General features: G+C 34.7%; 1 protein-coding gene across 1 annotated transcript in view; it reads right to left on the bottom strand.

Moving 5' to 3' along the window:
- The window catches only part of LOC133188235 (uncharacterized), a 74,902-nt gene that overhangs the window by 15,695 nt on the left and 37,301 nt on the right, over window positions 1-21,906 (bottom strand). Inside the window, exons 74-95 of the mRNA XM_061323613.1 lie at window positions 21,680-21,796; window positions 21,374-21,490; window positions 21,137-21,250; window positions 20,822-20,935; window positions 20,365-20,481; window positions 20,044-20,160; window positions 19,656-19,769; window positions 19,234-19,349; window positions 19,054-19,124; window positions 18,443-18,722; window positions 17,952-18,022; window positions 17,465-17,747; window positions 17,212-17,282; window positions 16,899-17,083; window positions 16,428-16,540; window positions 16,204-16,271; window positions 14,580-14,815; window positions 14,224-14,336; window positions 13,973-14,043; window positions 13,501-13,760; window positions 12,444-12,515; window positions 8,484-8,625 (exon numbers count right to left, since the gene is read on the bottom strand). Of these exons, the coding sequence (XP_061179597.1) occupies window positions 8,484-8,625; window positions 12,444-12,515; window positions 13,501-13,760; window positions 13,973-14,043; window positions 14,224-14,336; window positions 14,580-14,815; window positions 16,204-16,271; window positions 16,428-16,540; window positions 16,899-17,083; window positions 17,212-17,282; window positions 17,465-17,747; window positions 17,952-18,022; window positions 18,443-18,722; window positions 19,054-19,124; window positions 19,234-19,349; window positions 19,656-19,769; window positions 20,044-20,160; window positions 20,365-20,481; window positions 20,822-20,935; window positions 21,137-21,250; window positions 21,374-21,490; window positions 21,680-21,796 (2,962 nt within the window). The remainder of the gene's footprint in view (window positions 1-8,483; window positions 8,626-12,443; window positions 12,516-13,500; window positions 13,761-13,972; window positions 14,044-14,223; window positions 14,337-14,579; window positions 14,816-16,203; window positions 16,272-16,427; window positions 16,541-16,898; window positions 17,084-17,211; window positions 17,283-17,464; window positions 17,748-17,951; window positions 18,023-18,442; window positions 18,723-19,053; window positions 19,125-19,233; window positions 19,350-19,655; window positions 19,770-20,043; window positions 20,161-20,364; window positions 20,482-20,821; window positions 20,936-21,136; window positions 21,251-21,373; window positions 21,491-21,679; window positions 21,797-21,906) is intronic.

Here is a 21,906-nt window from a genome sequence, read left to right as displayed (position 1 = left end):
GTTCAAAGCACTGCTGCCAGACTAATGACACGTTTAAGGAAACATGAGCATATTACACCAATTCTCATATAACTCTTCATTGGTTACCTGTGGCATATCGTACAAAATATAAAATACTTTTGTATACTTTCAAGGCCTTACAGAAACTAGCCCCGGCATACATTTATCTATCGTCCACAAGCTACTTCGGTCTGGGGATTCACTGAGCCTTCTAAAACCACGTACTCATAGTAGGCTGTATGGAGATAAATGTATAGAAGGTTCGATGTATCCTCAGCCACCCTGTGGAACTGCCTCCCGCTGGACCTTCGGAGCGAACAGTCACTTGTCGTTTTTAAACAAAAGTTAAAACACATCTTTTTAAACTTACTTTTGATTTATAAGACACTAACTAAGCATCCAGTTGATTTTTACTCCAATATTAAAATAAATTAAAATCTTTTAATTTTAATTCTTATATGAACTTTAGTCTGGTGTTTTTTTTCATTTATTGTTCTTCGTTCTATATTGTACTTGTTTTTACATGTTAAGCGCTTTAGGATAATTGTAAAATTAGATAAGGCGCTATATAAAAGTAGAATAATAAAATAATAATGGCCTAAGGAAGATCCCTTTTGATTTTGAGGTCAAATGATCAAGGGCCATAAGTCAAAATATTTCAATAACATTTTCTAGCTGGTGACTTCAGTTTTCTTTGAACTTTCTTTAATAAAACAACTCCTTATGGCCTAAGAAGAACCCTATCGATTTGGAGGTCAAAAGGTCAGATATCAAGATCATAAATTCATATATTTTCTCTCTTTGTATCGTAACACTCTTTTCCCAATTATATCTTAAGAAGCCTTGAGATTTTACAGTGAAATTTTATATCACAATGCCCTATAGCCTTAAAATCCCGTATTGATTTTAAGGTCAAAGGTCAAAATCAGAAATTATATATACATGTATTGCATTCTAAGTATTTAATTTTCTGATCATAATTTTATTTTTTCTGTGAGCTTTTGGTCTTCAATTTCTTTAACTTTAAAAAAAGACTCTTACTGATATAAAGGCCAAAAGCTGAAAGGTCAAAGTTGACTTTTTCTTCCTCCATCTGCAAAATTTTTCCAGTTCTTCTAGTTCCCTCTTCTTTTTTTCTTAAGCAGGGGACATAAATTCTTTACTTTGTTTTAATTGTTTTTAGCTCCTGACAGGAATTAAACCCTGGACAAAGGATAAGTGCTTATGAGATGCTTGCCTGGTCTTTCGGCTTAGGTCTTCCAGGATCCATTCCTGGATATTGAAACTTACCCTTTGAACTTGAAGCACCTGCGAGATTGAACTTCACAAGTCTTAAGGAATGACTATTCCCTTTTTTGAATACCTGGACAGACTCTAATTTCTATTTCCACTCTGACCCTGTGCTGGTCTAGATAATATTTATTATGTTATCATCTCAAAAAGCATGCGCGGATCGGGGGGGGGGGGGGGTCCGGACCCCCCCCCCCTGGAATTTGCAGTTATTTTAAGTACATGTATATACTGTAGCAAATAACAAGAGGCCCACGGGCCTTATAGGTCACCTGAGTATTGTGTAACAACTTTCCAACAATTGAATTTGGTTTGTATTTTAAACCAGAGGCCATGTAATTCACAATTTTGAAAGAGGCACTATTGCTCATCATAACTATACAGTTAGCATGCTTACTTTGATTACTTAATACCCAGAGGCAGAGCAGAAGAACAAAAACAAGAGAAGTAGGAAGATCAGGATCAACAAAATAATTAGTCTAGTATTCACTATCAACTCAGAAATTGAGTTCTAATCTGTCCCCCACTTAAGGACATTGGCAAGGTTCCAGGTTATCGTATAGAATTTTTCAAGAACTCTTGAGTAGGTTTAAATGTACTAAACAGGCTATATTCTGGACCGTTTAACCTACCAATCCAACCTTCTTTTTTAGATTTTGTGAAATCAATGTTTTTACACTTCTCAATGCATTTCCTATGTAAAATGTTGATAAAAAGGACCTACATAATTTTTCACCATAATATTTTTCCAAAACCCACTTATTTCATACAGTTTTTGTATTATATACATTATTGTATCTTCATTTCCTATGACTTCTAGAAATTTTGGCTAAAAAATTATATATCGGAACAAAACATGGATATACCGGCACCGATCATTATTTCTGAGTTGCTTCCCTTAACAGCTAAAATTGATCAAGAGACTGGTTGATTGTTTTAATCATGTAGTTGACTTAATTGATTGAAACACATTGTAACAAAAATATTGGCATTGTTTTATTTTTATTTTTTATTCGTAGTTACTAAATGCTGCTTCCTTCACACGACCTAGCTAAGAACTGTTCTCAGTCGGCCTACCTTTCAGCATATGTCACATCTTTGCCCTTCCCAGCATACTGAGCACAACTATCGTAAATGACGACCTATTGGCTCTTTGTCCCTGAATAAAATGTACAACAAAGCCATTTCTACTTTTCTTTCTTGCTGTATAGATGATTCTACCCGTTGAAGGAAGTACACGTGCTTTTGTTTACCGCTGTAACATACGCTTTATTGGTTTCCACCGCTTAGAGAATTCTACACGGGAGATCACTCTCAATCACTATTTTATAAGTGAAAAAACCCATGTATTAAACCTTCTTTCTCCGGAAAACCTTGACTTGCCAATGTCCTTAACACTATCACCATGCAGACTATTAACAAACTATAAGTGCTTCTGTACTATTTTTAAACCCATATTAAGACCTCTAGCATTGACCTCTCTTATGGTCTTTAAAGAACTTTTAATAAGATAAGTTATTTTTGTCTCATTTTTATTTATCTATTACTTACAGGTCTACCTGATTATTAAAACTAAGAAAGTACTTTTTTAATTATATGATAAACATTCTTGCATAATTATCTTATTCTATTAACCTTTCAAATACATTATTTACAGTGATTAATTATCAAAGGTGAATGGAAAAGGGGAATAACTTCTCTCAGTAGAATACAAATTAATAGAGCCCTGCCCAGGACCAGAATGCTTAGACGAATGGTCCAGATGTTTAAAAATCTGGTAGAAATACGCTTACTCATATCATTTAAACTTTTACTCAGTTTGCTTCCGAAATGCCCAGAAGCAGAGAAGAATTTCACAGGTACAATGCATGATCACTACAGATTCAACAAAGCCTTACCCTAACACCAGAACCCAAGACCAAGGGTCAAGAAATTTACAAATTTGGAAGAGTTACCCTCATCATCAATACTATGGACTTCAAAGAATTAACACTTTTCCACTATATTATCAAAAGCCCTCCCCCCCCCCCTCGTTATGCCAGAACCCTGACCCTAGGACCACAAGATTTAAAAATTCTGTTCGAAGCTCCCATTTTCATCATAGCTAAGCAATTTATTTATCAGCTCAACACTAAGGAGCCGTCAGGATTAATTAATGATTAATTAATAGAATTAATGCTTTTTCACTATATAATCAATAGAGCCCCCCCCCTCCTCCTCAAGAACCCCAAAAACTGAGGCCATATATTTAAAAATTTTGGAAGAGGCATCCTTGTCTATCATAATCATGCACTTAGTTTGTTTAAATAATCTCCAGTAGCAGAGAAGAAGATTTTCAAAGAATCAATGCATTTTCACTATATAATCAATAGAGCCCCGCCCTAACACCAGAACCCCTGACCCTGGGGTCATGAAATTCACAATTTTTGAAAAGGCATCCTTATGCATCATAACCATGCACTTAGTTTGTTTAAATAGTCTCCAGTAGCAGAGAAGAAGATTTTCAAAGAATCAATGCATTTTCACTATATAATCAATAGAGCCCCGCCCTAACACCAGAACCCCTGACCCTGGGGCCATGAAATTCACAATTTTTGAAAAGGCATCCTTATGAATCATAACCATGCACTTAGTTTGTTTAAATAATACCCAGGAGCAGAGAAGAAGATTTTCAAAGAATTAAAGCATTTTCACTATATAATCAATAGAGCCCCGCCCTAACACCAGAACCCCTGACCCAGGGGCCATGGCTTTCACAATTCTGGAAGAGGCCCACCTCCTCATCATAACTATGTACTTAGTTTATTACCTTAATGCCCAGGAGCAGAGGAGAAGATTTTCAAAGAATTAATGCATTTTCACTATATAGTCGATAGAGCCCCGCCCTAACACCAGAACCCCTGACCCTGGGGCCATGAAATTCACAATTTTGGAAGAGGCACTCTTGCTCATCATAACTATGTACTTAGTTACTTTATTAAATATCCAGTAGCAGAGAAGAAGATTTTCAAAGAATTAAAGCATTTTCACTATATAATCAATAGAGCCCCGCCCTAACACCAGAACCCCTGACCCTGGGGCCATGAAATTCACAATTTTTGAAAAGGCACTTTTGCTCATCATAACTATGAACTTATTTACTTTATTTAATACCCAGGAGCAAAGAAGAAGGTTTTCAAAGAATTAATGCTTTTTCACTATATAATCTATAGAGCCCTGCCCTAACACCAGAACCCCTGACCCTGGGGCCATGAATTTCACAATTTTGAAAGAGGCACTCTTGCTTATCATAACTATGTACTTAGTTCCTTTATTTGATACCCAAGAGCAGAGAAGAAGATTTTCAAAGAATTCATGCATTTTCACTATATAATCAATAGAGCCCCGCCCTAACACCAGAACCCCTGACCCTGGGGCCATGAATTTCACAATTTTTGAAGGGGCACTCTTGCTCATCATAACTATGCACTTAGTAACATTATTTAATACCCAGGAGCAGAGAAGAAGATTTTCAAAGAAATAATGCACTTTCACTATATGATCTATATAGCCCCACCCTGGGGCCAGAACCCCTGACCCTGGGGCCATGAATTTCACAATTTTGGTAGAGGGCTCAATGCTTATTACAATGATGCCAACGTTTGACTGCTTGATGTCCAGGAGTAAAGAAGAAGATTTTTAAAGATTGCATTATTTTTGGTGGTTTTAGCCCCACCCCTCAGGCCCCAGGGGGGAAGGGACCATGAAATTCACAATTTTTGTTCCCCTTCACCCATAGATGCTATATACCAAATTTGGTTGAAATTGGTTGAGCTGTTCTAGAGAAGTAGTTAAAAATGTTCAAAAGTTAACGCACGACGGACGACGCCAGACGAAAACAGATAGCAATAGGTCACCTGAGTGACTCAGGTGACCTAAAAATGGCTTAAGACCCCCCTCCCCCCCCAAAAGAACGTGGATCCCACCATCACCACCACGAAATAGGTGTTTTTCACGTTTGGGAAATGCATTTTCCGGTTTTTTTTTTTTTTTGCTTGTCAAGAAATTTTTAGGTTGGAAATTTTTTTGGACTGGGGTGGAAGCCCCCCCCCCCTTTGGAAAAAATTCCTTGATCTGCGCTTGAAAAGAGTCCATAAATCTAACACCAATTCATGGGAAATGCTGAAAATTGTGATAAATTACAGTGATGTAACTACAGGATTGAAGTAAAAAGAAAAAATTGTTGTTTTTCCTTTAAATTAAAATAAATTTTGAAACAATAATTATTTGTTTGATAAGATATATTGTTAACTTTTTAACTTGAATTGATAACAACCAAAAGGAACAATCCACACATAGGGCTGAATTATATTTATGATTTAAAACAAACTGTAATATCATGAAAATAATTTCAATCACGCTACATGTATCTTACATTTTACACTCTATACTGAAACACTTTGACAAGTCCACCATAGTATCCCACCCACAGTGTAGACTTGTACAGTGATAATCAGGTTGGATAGTTCACTTCTTCCTCTGATAGCAAGAATTTCAAGAACTCCCCGTCAGGATTCAGTAGATGGATATTTTTGCTAGCTCTGTCAGTAACAAGGATGTTACAGTGTGAGTCACACTCTACATCAAATGGATCAAAGTTCCCTGTCAGGTTCTGTCCACGGTAGACAGACTTCAAGTGACCAGAAGTAGACAAAATCACTAGATCACCTGTGGTGTAACTTGTTCGGTTCACAACACAGACATCATTGTTACTGTTCTGTTTGACAGTTAATGGCAATGTAAACAGTCTGGTCTGACCATCCTTCTGGTACTCATACTCATGGATGACATCACCTGTCACTGTGATGTGTCTCACCAGACGTCTGCTGTGTGACTCTAATTTGTAACGATCTGATTCACTTTTTACCAAGGTAACCAGTAGTCCACCATCCACCGACTGACAGATTCCTCCTGGTACCAGTAGATTTGTACTGATGACTGTAGAGACAGATCCTGATTGTGACAGTGAACGGATGGATTTGTTTTTAATGTCAGTGAAATAAACATCACCATTATCAGTCACACACGTCATTAGGTGTGATGTTATATTTTTGTTTTTTCTCACCTTCTTTGTTTACTTGTTCAGCATAAGATAATTTAAATTCTTTTATGTAACACTGAGCTTCACACAATGCCCTCAACAAAACTATTAATTCATCTCCATATTTAAATGAGCTTGTTGCAGTCAAACTGATATCTTTCAAGTCCAGAGTTTTTCCAATTAAAATCTCCATAACATCATCTCTGATTTCTCCTTTACTATACCTTACTGAATGTTTAAAGTCCTTTATATCAACATCCAGACCAGCCAACAGTTGTGTCAGTTCTCTGTGGTTGTCAATCATGCCGTAATCTGACATGGCACTCTTGCTGTCCTCCATGAACTGAACTGTCTCTGCAATTGATTCCCTCTTTTTGAATAACTCAGATTTCACACTTTCCAACTGATCATTTTTATCCTTCAAATGGTCTCTCAATCTTCGTTCATTTCGTTTCTTGATTTCTGATAAGCTGGTAATTATCTCATCATAGTGCTTCTGAAGCTTTTTAATCTCAGAGTCACAAAGTTCTTCATTTTCTGTGATCTGTTTTGACATCTTCTCGATCTTCTCTTCAATCCCAGGCAGATCCTCTTCCTTGATCTTCTTCAGGAAATTAAGTAAACCTCTCCTCTTTTGGTTGGCTGCCGTTGGTATAGTGCTCCATTCATGATCTCTATGATCTGTTTTGGCACATTTACCACAAATAAATTCATCACAGTCCTCACATATCACATCAATAGGTAAATCGTGGGTTTTACACATTTCAATATGCTCTTGAGGAGAGCCCAGTGGATGTTTTGGTTTACTGGCTGCCATATTTGTTGAATGTCGACTCTCTATAACCTAGATTAGGTATAGCTTGCTGTGCATTGTCTTACCCGGTATTTAAACTGATATCATATGACAAGGACATGCAATGCTGCAGTATATTTTAAAATTACATGTAACTAAATGTATTCATTTGTCACTGAATAAACGGCATGAAAAAAGTGAAGATAACAAACAGCGATCGATCCCATAAACCATTTGTGAACAGGGCATAAAAAATTTATCTTCAGAAATAACAATCATGCACAATGTTATGCAAGATTTATATAAACTTCCCAATTTTGTCTTTGAAAAAACTAAAGCCTTAATTTAAATGCCCAGTAATGAAAATTTTGCATACCGCAAATGTAGCAAAAAAATTTTTGAACAGCTACATACATGTATAATTTTGTTGTTGACCCGGTCCTTCCGTTTGTCCGTCACAAATCTTCATCTTCAAGCTTCTTTTTTAATTTAAGCAGCAACAAATTTATCTTCTAAAATATGATAGAGGGTAATTTTCTACAATTGCAATAATCTTGCAGTTACATTTTTTATTCTAGGGACTTAATAGGGGTTAAAATTCAACTTTTTTCTAAAAAAAATAAATAAAAAATCTGCACCCCTTTTCCAAAAAACAAAAAAATTTAAAAAAGATTCAAAATTTGTCAGCTGTGAAATAATTTTTTGTTAAATAAATCAATCAAAATCATAGTACTTCTTAGATCCGCACTGTATACACTCTGCATATGCTTAAGAAGAACAGTTAGAAAGATTTGTAAAAATTTTGTCTTAGTCACCAGCAATCTGATTAAATTCAGATTTTTGTTGCGCTACAAATTTCTATCAATATATATCAAATATGTGACAAAATGAATGACAGGAGGTCTTTTAATAACAAATACAACCAACATTCATAATCATTTGAGTACCCAAAACAGTAAATCACAGTGCATAGAGAATAAATGAATATCTAAGCTGGTAGTTCAAAACACATTGCTAAAAAGAAAGAAGAGCTTGTGAAAGCCACAGCTGTAATCACATGTTCTTTTTTCCTAAATGTGGATTAGTATTTCCCTTACAAAAAAGACTCAAATATGAATTCTCTCCCATCTCTCTTTCTCTTTCTCTCTCCCACTCTCTCTCTCTCTCTCTCTCTCAAACATAACAAAATAACAAAAACAAAATTATAAACAGTTAACAGAACCATCATTATTGTCACAAATTCTCTTTGTCCACAAGAAAACTGTGTCCCCTGCACACTGAAATTTGTAAGTTGTCCCAAAAGAGCAGACAAAGAAAGACCGGCAATCCCCAGGGACAGGGAGGTATTCGTTGTGTCTGTTAGGTTTACAGGGGTCTGTAGAGGCCGGTGCTGTGGGGCGGGGGATAGTGGTGGTGACCAGAGGAGTGGTGGTCTGTTGGATTGGATTGGTGGGTAAGAATGCTGAAATCATACAATAATACTGAGTATAAAGATACGTAAGTATTCTACAAAATTGAATATTTAATATATTAATGAAGTTTCAAAAGAACAAGCTTGCAATAAATCTTATAAGTACATGTAAAGCAATCACGACATATTTAGCTATGTCCACAAAACACTTCTACACGCTACAATTGCAGATACACAACTATTCACATTTCAAACAGTCACCAAAACTTTAAAAGACAAGTAGTTCTTATTACCTGAAAAATCCACAAATGTTCCTGGGAAAAGTTCTATCCCACTATTACTGGTACCTAAAATGTATATATTTAAAATAAATCTCCACATTTCGTATAAAACAAATGATGATACAACATGAGAACAAAGGGTCCAAAGGAAATATAAACTACAACCCTGCTGGAGAAATGACCTGCACTACTGTAAGTGATTTGTTATTGCCTCTTTATACTAAGCTGAAGAAAAAAAAAACACATAGACATTTGAAATTTAAAGTTGGGGGGGGGGGGGGGGGGAGGGGGTCAATGAAGAAACAAAAAAATCCCCACAGTATCAATATGAATAATATGAAGAATAATAATATGAAGAAATGAGAAAATTCAAAAAGGGACAGCAGAGGAAACAAAAATTACTGCAGTCCACTCTGGATTGACTTTGGATTACTGTTTATTAAAGCTACAGAATCAAACTCCTTTCAATCAAATATCTCTTTAAGCATTTTGGGAGGACTCATGTATGTAATAGCCACTAACTATCTGTCAAAAATACAAGATGGCACACAAAGATAAGAGAAATACAGTTTAACACTGTTATCTCGAACTTTGATTATCTCAAATACCATGGATATGTCGAACCGATTTGGAAGTCCAACATCTTATTCTTTCCCAACCACTTATTCAGTAAGTATTTTACCCTTGATACCTCGAATTCTTAGATACCTTGAATTTTTTTCTCAGTCCCTCTGTGTTGGAAATAATGAAGTTTGACTGTATAAACTCTTAACTAACATCAATAATGTTCAAGTGAATAATAATGATGTTTATTTCATATAAAGTAAGCTGCATCAGACCTCTGTCTCCTCAAACAAGAAGTCTGTGAGCCAATGCTCACTAGTAATACCCCCGCTCTGATGTGAAGATACACTCTAAGCACGGATTAACAGGAAGTTGACATCGGATTCATACAAAAATGAATCCCACCATATGGCATGCCAAAACAAAAAGTGTGTTAAAATTTCAAGCATCTGCGATGAGCATTTGCTGAGAAAACTGCGACGAAAATTTGTTATGGTACAAACAGACACACAGATAAACAGGAAGTTGACCACGGATTCGTACAAAAATGGATCCCACCATATGGCATGCCTAAACAAAGAGTGTGCTAAATTTTCAAGCATCTGCGATGAGTAGTTGCTGAGAAAACTGTGACGAAAATTTGTTATGTATGGTACGGATAGAGGCACCGATAAACAGGAAGTTGACCACAGATTCGTACAAAAATGAATCCCACCAAATGGCATGCCTAAAAAAAAAACTGCTTTAAAATTACAAGCATCTGCTATGAGTAGTTGCTGAGAAAACTGTGACAAAAATTTGTTATGTATGGTACGGACAGATGCACGGATAAACAGGAAGTTGACCACGGATTCGTACAAAAATGAATTCCACCACATGGCATGCCTAAACAAAGAGTGTGCTAAAATTTCAAGCATCTGCGATGAGTAGTTGCCGAGAAAACTGTGACGAAAATTTTGTTACGGACAGACAGACAGATACACACACACAGACAGACACACAAGGGTAAAACAGTACACCCCCTCTCCTTCGGAGCGGGGGTATAATTAATCTTTCTCTAAAGCCATCAGAATAGACTGACTAGAATCCAGTAGAATTTGTCAAAGTGTAGATTCTAGAAATACATTACAGAGACGCTGTCTGTTTTGAATCAGACTTACAAAGGAAATATCTCACAAGTTAAGTGAACAGTGAGGTCATACGGGTATCAATCAGTCTATGCTGTCAACTCCACCATATCCAGGAATGATATCAGTTATCACGTAAATTTTTTTTGGTGAAATATACAAGAAACAGATGAGTTGGTGATTCTTCCTCATCAAATCCATTAAGGTGACTGTGACAGTTGTATTAAAGGTCAGTCTGATATTTTGTACACATATTTAAGTTACTCTCGCTGTCAGTGACTTTATGTAATGTGGTTGAAGTTTAATAAAAAGAATACTAGTAACTAGACAAAGTCATGTGTTTACAACATTTTATATAAAATTTACACTTGAAATATTTATGTGAGACAAAGCACAATTTTCCTTAAAATAATAATTTCTTTATTTTGCATTTCAATTTCTTTTACAATAATCATAAATATAGATAATTATATGAAGTCTTGGCAAGATTTAAACAATTCATTTGCCTCAACACAACAGTTCACGACAAAGTGAAACTCATGAATGGGATGAAAATAACCAAATTAATGATATTATACAATTTACATATGCACTTCTTTTTGTAAAATCTTTCCTCAAATATACAATGTTATTATAGCACAAGTATAACCTGGTCTTTTAATTCAAAGTATATACTATCATAAAAAACAAAGTATATTCTATCATAAAAAAAAAAATGAAATAGGACCGGGCATTAAGCACTGTCTTTAAAAGTCTCCTCTCTCTTGGTTATATGCAGTTTGAATCAATGACACAGTCTCCATCAGCTACACTGAATGAGTATCCACTAGTACACTGTAACTCCATAGCCTGGTTGCCAAGACACACGTAAAATTTACCACAATGTCCAGGATCTCCATAAAATTTCTCATAGTATGATGTGACACCATCACACATTTCTGTAAAGGTGGAATAATAAATTCAGTCAAAAGACTGGAATATATAAGCCACATACCCTGAGTACTTATTGCTGTGATGCTGGGAAAAAGCTGGTATATTACCATGATGTAGAAAGCTGGTACACTGACAATAACTGGCATCTAAAGCAGGTATAGTTGTAAATCGCCAAGGTTTAGAAAGCTGGTACACTGATAATTATCATATGGGCATTTTAAGTTGGTACATGTATACTTGTAACTCATGAAGTTGGTGCACAGTAGTGAGAAAAATATAGCATTTGTAAAGCTATAGGAGTGGTCACCTATGTCCAGTGCTTGTAGATAAAATGAGAACAGTGTGCATTTATATTAGTAGGAGATATCAAATAATAAGCATCAATTTTTTTTAGAGCTTATAGTTTAAAATCACATTTCAATCACAGCAGAATATATAAATCAGAGTTCTTCATGTATATTGTATCTAAATTACTTTGTTCTTTAAGAAAATCACAAAGACCTGCACTGACATTTTTCAAAGTGCATACTTTCAATGTCAGTGTGATAATATTATTGATGTTAACTCTTGAACATATACTATATGATTCCATCGTTACATGAATACCAAAAATATCCCCAATTCTTGAATTTATATACAAGCAAATTAAAGTTTGCATGGAGAAGAAAAATTAATCAAGAGTAAATCCATGAAAATTTCTAACACTTGTAACTTCTTTTGAGAAGGAATTTTTAAGGCAATATTTCATAATCTTTTTATTTTCAATCTCAGTTTAATTGCATACAATGTCATCAAAGCCTCTGAAACGTTATACAATGTCACTTTACTTGTAAACTTCATAATTACACAACTGTCCAGTACTATATACATGTGGAATCTTTGACGCAGCTCTTCGTTGGGAGATCAAATCTCATTCTCTCTGGAGTTCTGGGACAACTGATTGTTTGGGCGTTTTCTCTCATACACACAATAAACTCATAGCATTTGTCTGTCTTATAGAACACCTCGCCCTGGGTTTTCTCCCCTTCACAAAATTCTGGAACCAGAATGGAACAGTTTAACTTCCTGGGTGGTTTCCCTCTCTAACAAACATACCCTATCCAATGCTGCATTCATGTGTTTTATATGCAATTTGAATTACAGAATCTGATGATAACCAACTTCAATACTGCTTTCCTCCATGCTCTGTTATCCAAAACAAGATTCCATTTATACAGAATTACACCACTCACTCTAATCCTACCTCCTTGGTTATTCTTCATTCAGCAAATCAAGACAAATACTGTAATCATCCATGATCATGCACTTTGTCCTCTAATAGTAAGGAAAATCTTTGTTTTCATGAATTGGAATATTCAAGACAAAAGTAAGATGATTTTCAAGCCAATCACTTTCATGATAGACAAACAAAAAAACCTTCTAAATCAGACCTTCTCCCAGAGTGTGCAAGAGTAAAGTATGGGAAAATATGGACTGGTAGGCAAACACCTCAAAGACCATGCAATAAATATAGATATAGCATTCAAAATAACACTGAATTATGCAGCTTATCACCAAATTCAGATTGGACTACATAGTCATTAGTAATATTGTCATAACTTATGTGCAAGTTGTGGTAAATTTCATAAATACTTGTATGATACAAATGTACAATTTGCATGCATGTTTTCAATCTCTTAAAAAAATATTCAGTCATTTCATTAAATCAATCACTAGATATCAAAGTTACAAAACTATTTAAATAATACCTTTCTACATAAAGGAACTGCACTATATGCTTAATTTTTACCTTTCTACATAAAGGAACTGCACTATATGCTTAATTTTTATTTGAAATGAACTCATCTCTTTTAAAAGTACACAGTTACAAAAGTTGTAATGTGAAAAATACTGCAGATGAATAATCTAAACATTTCCTGTAATTTTTTTTTTTAATAAAAACTTGATTTTGTGTTTTAATCACAAAAGTATGCTCAATTTAATAAATAAAGGATTCCTATTAAGTTCAGTTTTTCACTTACTTTCTGGTTTCATGGATGTCTTGCCAGCTCTCATGTTTCCAATAGGAAGTGCTGTGGTGACCACCGCCACCGTGGCTTGCTCTATAGCTAGGGACTGTTCATACACCGCTAGAGGACCCACCACAATGGAGATCTGACCATTGACCGTGGTACGTGGTGCAATTTCTATCAGAATACCAAAGATGTACTCCTGCAAAGTCTGATCTTGTTGACCTTTGAACTGTAGCACAAAATTGATTTTCTCTCTTGCCCCATCTGTCCTGTAATTTCAATATAAAAATATTTGTTGATGATGTATTGAATAACTCTGTACAAACTTACACATTGCAATGAAGTAAAGGAGAACTGGTAGACTAAACTTAACATTGTAAGCTATTTTTTTTTGCTCATACATGTACTCATTCATTTTATTTTATTAAAATCCTTCATAAACAGTATTATACATGATAAATAAGTTAGAATTGCAGCTTACGTGATAGAAGCCACTTCACATTTTTCATAAATGTCCCTGAATCTGTCTCTTCCAACATACAAGTTGGTCAACTGAAATTTAAAAAATAATGCATTTATTCAATAAACACAATAATTTGTAATAAAAATATTAGTATCAAGAGAATTTTATCCAAATGTAAAAATAAATAATGTTATAGTAGCAAAAGCTATACTTACACTGAAAACATGGAACTAGGGTTAAAGTACACAGATAATAATAATAGTACTCACATATTGACAGAATGGATCAGCAATAGCTTTAAAGGCTGCTGACTGGGGGTTGGCTAAATCCGGAGTCCAGGTCAAGTTCAACAACACAAAGGAGGCATTGATGATTGTATTCACTGATAAAGTAAAGGGTCTTTGATAAACTACTGTGTCTTAGCATAGAAACTTAATACATGTACATAGATCCATTAACATAGAATAGTTAATAATTACACAAATTCAAATAGTTGACATTATTAATGACTCAAAGACAGATGAGTGGAAATTAAACAACATTTTTTTGTTGCAAAGTTTCTTTTGTTTCAAAGAATTCTGAACACATTTATTTTTATCAGCATGCAGGATATAGACAAATCTACCTGGACTTTCAGTGGTCAGTACGTAGTCCTGTATCAGATAGTTGGAGATATTGATGGGGAAGTTCTCCATTTCTCCTCCCAGGTAGACCAGTTGCTGACCAATGAACATCATGTCCTTATTCTCAACATTGAAGTGGTCAGCTCGTTTGCTGATGATGTCCTGGATAACTTCCTTTGGAATCTCCTCAGTGCCGTTAAATATCACATTAAAGGTCAAGGTGTGCACAGGTGTGTCTCTGTTACAGAAATTAGGCAGGGTAAAAATTGCATGGATTTTAGTGGGAAAATTCTGAGATTTCCTTTTTCTTTTCTTAATCTGTTTCTTAAAAAGTTCCATTAAATTCTTACATTTAAAACAGAAAAAAATTAATGTGATTCCAAATAAATGGTTATAATGAATAGGATTTGGTTGCAATAATTATGCAATTTTGATTGAGCACCAATAAGCCAGCTTCAATAAAATCGAATGTCAAATGCAATCTTTACTGTAAAACCAGAAAATATGGCGCACTACTAATTTTAGCACCTTTGGCGCAAGGGCTCCTGAGCGCTAAAATTTATTGTGCGTTAACAGATTTCTAAAATTAAACTTTTTTCATGTACAAATCAATCACTCAAGTACATGTAAACCGGAACGCGCGATTACGTAATGTCGTAAGGAAGCTGTATTTTTTGTATACACACTCACACAGGTTAACTGTAGGATTGATCGAGAAAGTTCTGCCAAATTATGAATTAATCAGTTAAACTATTGTTAGTTGTTACCCGGTACTTATCATTAGCACCTTCAAAGTTGGGCTTCTTGCCATGTCTATCATCTATTGCCTTGAGGTGAAAAATGCGATCAAGCATGGGCGATCGACCTTGCAGGCAATATCTAATTATGTTTACCAGTTCCTTCGATGCATGCATGGTTTTAATAAGAAACTAGTCATGTTTTCTTTTATTAAACAAGATGTGTTTGTGAAACACTATGCCCCCGATGGTAACACAATTCTGGAGTGGGACGTAGACTACAGTGCAATAGTTATGGCCAACGTTAAAGTTTTTCAAATGTAGGTCAAAGGTCACAGTTGAGGTCACATGATCAAAAATTTCTGTACCAATGGAAAGGTCTTGTCATAATGAACACTCATGTCAAATATTAAAGCCTTACCCTTGACAGCGCAATAGTTATGGGCTAGGTTAAAGTTGACAACAGACAGACAAACAGAAAGACAGGACAAAAACAATATACCCCCAGGATTTTTCGATCCAGGGGCATAAAAAGTTTTAAATCAACATTATGCCACGTCCATGTGCTTGCATCACTACGGAAAAATGAACGATTGTTTACCTGTGTACGTGAGTTAGAAATCAATGCTATTGCGTTTGTGTGCTTGAGTGACTGCAAAATCAAATACGGGCATGGATCAAAGAAAAAATATTACATTTATATATTTCGATGACAAGCGCTAAAATTTATTTGCGCCAATTCATTTCCACTTGCATTTGCGCTAAAATATGTATGCGCCAAATTTTCTCGTTTTACAGTACGTAGTATTTTTACTATTTTACTGCATTTAGCATCCATATATCTGACCCAAAATAAATCACCTACTAATTAACAAACATTTAAGCTCACCCTATTTTTGTGAAGAAACATCTGTAGAATCTATCAGAGAGTTGGCTATTTTTGAAGAAATTGTCAATCTGTAAAATATTTCAAAATATTATGAACTTTGTACATATATGTACCGGGGGTATATTTCAATTGCTTGAACCTATATCCACCAGCAGTTCAACAGATTTTACCTGGATAGCAGAACTATTGTGATCATTTAGAATTTAAAACATGCAAGTACTTACATCACCACAGAACAAATTCTCAAAGTCCTTATAGAGGGCTGAATTAGCATCTGCATATTGAGGGTTGTAGGAAAACTCATGGATGAAGTAGGTCATGTTGGATAGCCAAGCATCTGAAAGAAGTAATTCAACTTTTAAGCTGCTAAGCATGTACTTTTTAATGTTCCAGTGCAATCAATTTTTACACTTTCTTCTTCAAAGTACATATATATATATATAAATATTATATAAAGACTAAATATGATAAACAATTTTCTAATGATCTATAACAATAAAGCACACTGCTACTGTTCATGTAATTTCAATATTAGTTCAGATTACTTGTGCCATATCATTTTGCATGGGATTTTTTTCAAACAATTGAAAAAAAATCTGTATAACATTTAAATCATATCAGTCATATCAAATCAATGCACAGAAAAAGATCATTAGGAAATTCTAATCGCTAGAAAAATTTCCAGAAATACTGACCATGCAAGATGTACTCCCAGCTGTCATAGAACACCAACAGATCGCCCACGAGATGTCCTAGATTGTTCAGGTACCTATATCTTGGAGCATCCTCAAATATAATGCCTGAAACTAGATCTTTGTATTCGCCGATATTTACTAGGCCACCAAACTGAAGGTCAACTGATATGGTTGTTGGATTGTTACTGAAAGAAAAAGCAGTATACTCAAAGCCATTTTATTAGCTACCCGGTAGATTCTTTTCTAAACTTGAAGCAATTTTATTCTCTTTATATCAATGCTGAATACTGTATGTGAGATTTCACTGTCTTACCCAAACTGAACAACTTCACAGCCTTCATATGTTGGGAAAATTCTTTTGTGTGATCTCATCAATTTGTCAATCTGTTGGGAAAGAAATAAAATTTAAATCTATAACACATCTTCAAAAACAACTTTATTATAAAACCAATGAGAATAACATCACCAGATAAATTCATGAAAAACTTTATAATCTTTCAAAAACCTTGTTAAACTTATGAGAAACACATTATGAGATAAATTCATACTCAGTGTAATTTACTCACATCTTGACAGAACAGCATTGCATGCTGTTTGTATCTGGCTGAGTTTTTGTCCATCAGATCCGTGGTGTATGTCAAATTGAGGACGCGGAATGTCAGCGGAACCGTGGTGTAGTCAGTGTAATACTCGGAGAATATCAGGAACTGTCCCAGCAGGTAACCCAGGAAATTCTTGTATCTCTGTAGAGGTTGCTCCTTCATCAGCTGGAAGAACTTCTGTTGTAGCTCGGGAGTGAAATGGGTTCCCTCAAAGGTCAGGTCAAAGTACACTCTGGTTGGATTATTTCTAAAAAACAAAGGAATCCTTCTTAGTCATTTCAACACTTCAGTGTATTCAAGGTTAAAAAAAAAGCAAGAACTACTGAATATATATTACATGCACTTAACAAATTTTCAATAATTATTAAGTACATGTAATTCTGAAGAATATTCTTTAAAGAAATATGCAATGCAAAATACAAGTATATATTAGTTTGAACTGTTGGCTTACCCATACTGTTTAACTTCACATCCCACTAACTTAGGCAGGTCAACACCAAAGGTGCCAACTAATCTTTCCAACTGTAAATCGAATAAGAAAACATCATTATTACTGTTTCTTTGTTATTTTATTGAGAATTTTTTTTGCAATTCTTTCTCTACTTCTAACCAATAGCATTGTAAAATTTCAAAATTGAATTCATTCTCCTTTTCAATTTAAACTTTAGAATTTACATGAACCATTCAATATTTGAGCAAGTTGTCAAAAAACTGGACTACATTTACATGTACATTGCAAGATGCTGCAAGTCACAAAATGAACCACACAAATTGATATGATTTGCATTCGCAAAAATGATCATTATCAAATCTTCCATAAAGCCCTTTGGGCAAGATGGAACTTGATCATGTGACCAACAAGTACATGTATCTGTATCCCAATACTTATAAATTCAATTTTTATACACAGATAAAAAAAGAAGAAAAACAGTATATCCTTACATCTTTACAAAGGTCAGCTGAGTATTCTTTGAACATGAAGGAGTTGGGGTTCCTCAGCTCATCTGACCAGGTCAGGTTTAAGATCTGTAAGTCCATGGGCAGTTTGGTTGTGGCGTAATCATTGATGTGAACAAAGATATCTCCAATGACCACCCCCTCTGAGTCCTTGTAGTAGTAATGAGGCAAGTCTTTGTAGATAATGTCCAAGATCTGTTTCTCACTTAGTGAGGGCTGGTCACCAGTAAAGATTAGTTCCCAGTTTAAAGAGGTGGGGTTGTTACTGCAAGAAATTAAAATTTTTTGCTCAATTTCTGGTGCACCTTAAATACTTTTTCCTAAATATTATGATCAGATATTATACTTGTTGATGACTAATCAAAGTGCTCTGAATGTAGGAATGTAATACATGTATATATATATATATATATCAAATAAAGCTACATTTATATATATTATACTATATAATTATATCATTAATGTCTCATTCTTTTTTTACTATATAATTATATTAATGTCTCATTTTTTTTTACTATATAATTATATTACTAATGTCTCATTTTTCATTTCTTTGACTAAACTAACACTCTTTACAGCAATACTGAATGTATTACCCATAGGCCACAACTCGGCATTCCTTGTAGTCAGCAAATGCATTGGGATATTTTCTTATAATTCTATCAATCTGGAAGAAAAAAAAAATGCATTTTGAACAATTCTAATCCAGTAAAAAATTAAAATAAAAACACAAGAATTCAATATTTTTACTTTTTTTTTGGCAAGTCAAAACTTACATCTGCACAGAACAGATCTGCATGGGCTCTGAATTCATATGTTCTGTTGTCAAGTAAACCTGGGGTGAAGGTTAAATTCCTGGCAATGGATCGGAATTTAAATCCTGTTATGATGGCTGGAGGGAAAAAAAGATACAATTTTCATTCTCCCCCAAAAAGGACATATATTGGCACAAAGGTTTCTACACAGTAAAAGTCTTGTAATAAAAGGGAGGAACTAAATTCTGGGTTTTTTTTTTCAATGTCATCAGTTACTGGTCTGTCAAAATTAATTACTGCATTTTTCAAATCAAAATTTTCAATCTGAAAATATCAAGCCTCAAAACCCTTACAAATACATGTACATGTAGCTAATGCAAGAATGGATTTCTTGCCATATCTTAAAATCCTTCATGCTGTACCAGCACATAATTTACACCTACCTGTTTCACAAAGAGGACCAGTGAAATCAGGAGGACAGATGCATGTAAATGAGCCCTGGTTGTTGATACACTGAGCCCCATTTTTACATGGTCTGTCATAACATTCATTGATGTCTAAATGAAAAACAACATAAATGAAATACACTGGGACTAATCAATTAACTGTACACATAATACATGTACTTTATAATATGCTTACAGCCTTACAGTTAACTTCAGAGTCAGTCAAAATTGACGGCTATATCTATAATTCCTTTTATGAAAATATCATTTGGTTTTAAATGTATATTTGATATTAGGATTTTCCACTTAAACTGTGTTACTTATAAATGGGCTTTACTTAATACAATATCCTCATACAAATGTATCTGTATTAAATAAGTCTCACCAATTTCACAGTTTGTGCCCGTCCAGCCTGGGGGACAGATACACTTGTAAGACCCCGGTGTGTTGACACACTCCGCTCCATTCTGACAGGGTCGGATAAGAAGACACTCATTGATCTCTACAAACATAAAACAAAACTTCTACAGTCAAAACAGTCAATTCTGGCTCAAGAATCTTGAAATATACTTCAGAAAACTCTAAAGGTTTCCATGATATTGAACTGAAATTTATTTACTTTTAATATTTACTGAAAACTGACTTGCATGTATCACTGAAGTAAAACCTGACTTGCAATTATTACAGAACTGAAATATCTACTTGCCTGTATCACAATTCTTTCCTGTCCATCCTGGTGCACAACTGCATGAATACGATCCAAAACTATCATAACATGTGGCCCCATTCTTACAAGGTCTGTATAAAACACACTCATTGATGTCTGAAAGATACAATTTTGTTACAAATTTCTTTATGAAATCAGAAACAGAATTTTCAACTGGGTTAGCACTGCTTTTTCCTAACACTTAAGAAACTGAAATTCTTAGGGCATTATCACAACAAACTCAAATAAACAAAACAAAGAAAAACTAGAGACCAACACTGTGAGGTTAAATTTGCAGAAGATTCCCAGGTGTTGATACCAAATGGTATTCAATAGGGTCTGTACCTCAAGTTGTAAACTTAAAGAAATAAAACAGATCACCAACACTTGTACTGTTAGTGATCAGTTTTATTTATTTAAACTCAAATAAAGTCAAATTAAAAAGATATACACTTACTGCTTTCACATCTCTCTCCTGTAAATCCTGGAGGACATGTGCACTTAAAGCTTCCCACCAGGTTCTCACAGGTCCCTCCGTTCAGACACGGGTTGTTTAGACACTCGTCTGTATCTACAAAGGAAAAAGACAAAACATTCGATTCCTGAACTTACTGTAAAATCTTAACCAAGACATATGTAGCTAAATAAAAATGAATCAAAGTTTCTTCAATAAGCACTTGACAAATGTGTTGAGCCAAAATTAAGATTTTTTGGTGCTGAGTCTACACATGCTTGAGGGTTTTGAACTACACTTTATAACAAACAGACTTGCCATTATCACAGTTTCTGCCTGATCTCCCTGGGGGACACTGACAGATGTACGAGCCCACAGTGTCAATACAGGTCCCTCCAAACTTACAGGGGTTACTTTTACACTCATCATGGTCTGTAAATATAGGAAAATTCTCCAGAGTTAGATTTATTCATATTTCAAATCACTTTGAAAAGATTCAGCGAAATCATTCACTTATTTAATCTTAAAGTTCAATTCTATATGGCTGTTACTTACTGTATTGACAAAGGTTGCCTTCAAAGCCTGGTTTACATTTACAAATGTAGGATCCTGGCGTGTTCTCACAAATAGCATCATTCAGACAAGGATTATCAATCAAACATTCATTAATATCTGAAAAAAAAAAGAAGTTTTTGTCAAGCAAAGAATTGGCATACACCTTTTCTTTTACATGTATCTAGGATATACTGTTCACATTTTAAAAGTATAACTGTTACATTGAACTACTGGCCAAAATTCAGGGGTTTTCTACTTTTTTGTGACAAAACATCAACTTCATTTCAGTATCTTTGTTTAACTTACCAATGTGACAATATTTCCCCTCCCATCCGACCTGACACTGGCATGTGAAAGACCCTTGTGTGTTGATACAGAGAGCATTGTTCTGACACAGGGTGGCATTCAGGCACTCGTTCATATCTGAATTAGGGGAAAAAAAACAATCAGTCCTACTTAATCAAAATATATTTTAATCAGTTTCCAAAGTACCCCAATTCCTTACCTAAAACACTGGAAAGATACTTGGACAT

The sequence above is a fragment of the Saccostrea echinata genome, unplaced genomic scaffold (genome assembly GCF_033153115.1).
Source record: "Saccostrea echinata isolate AGI-Se365-2 ecotype Australia unplaced genomic scaffold, CSIRO_AGI_Sech_v1 ptg000016l, whole genome shotgun sequence".
NCBI classification, from domain to species: domain Eukaryota; kingdom Metazoa; phylum Mollusca; class Bivalvia; order Ostreida; family Ostreidae; genus Saccostrea; species Saccostrea echinata.
The sequence above is the reverse complement of the archived record's forward strand: the minus strand, read 5'-3'. Positions and strand labels throughout refer to the sequence as shown.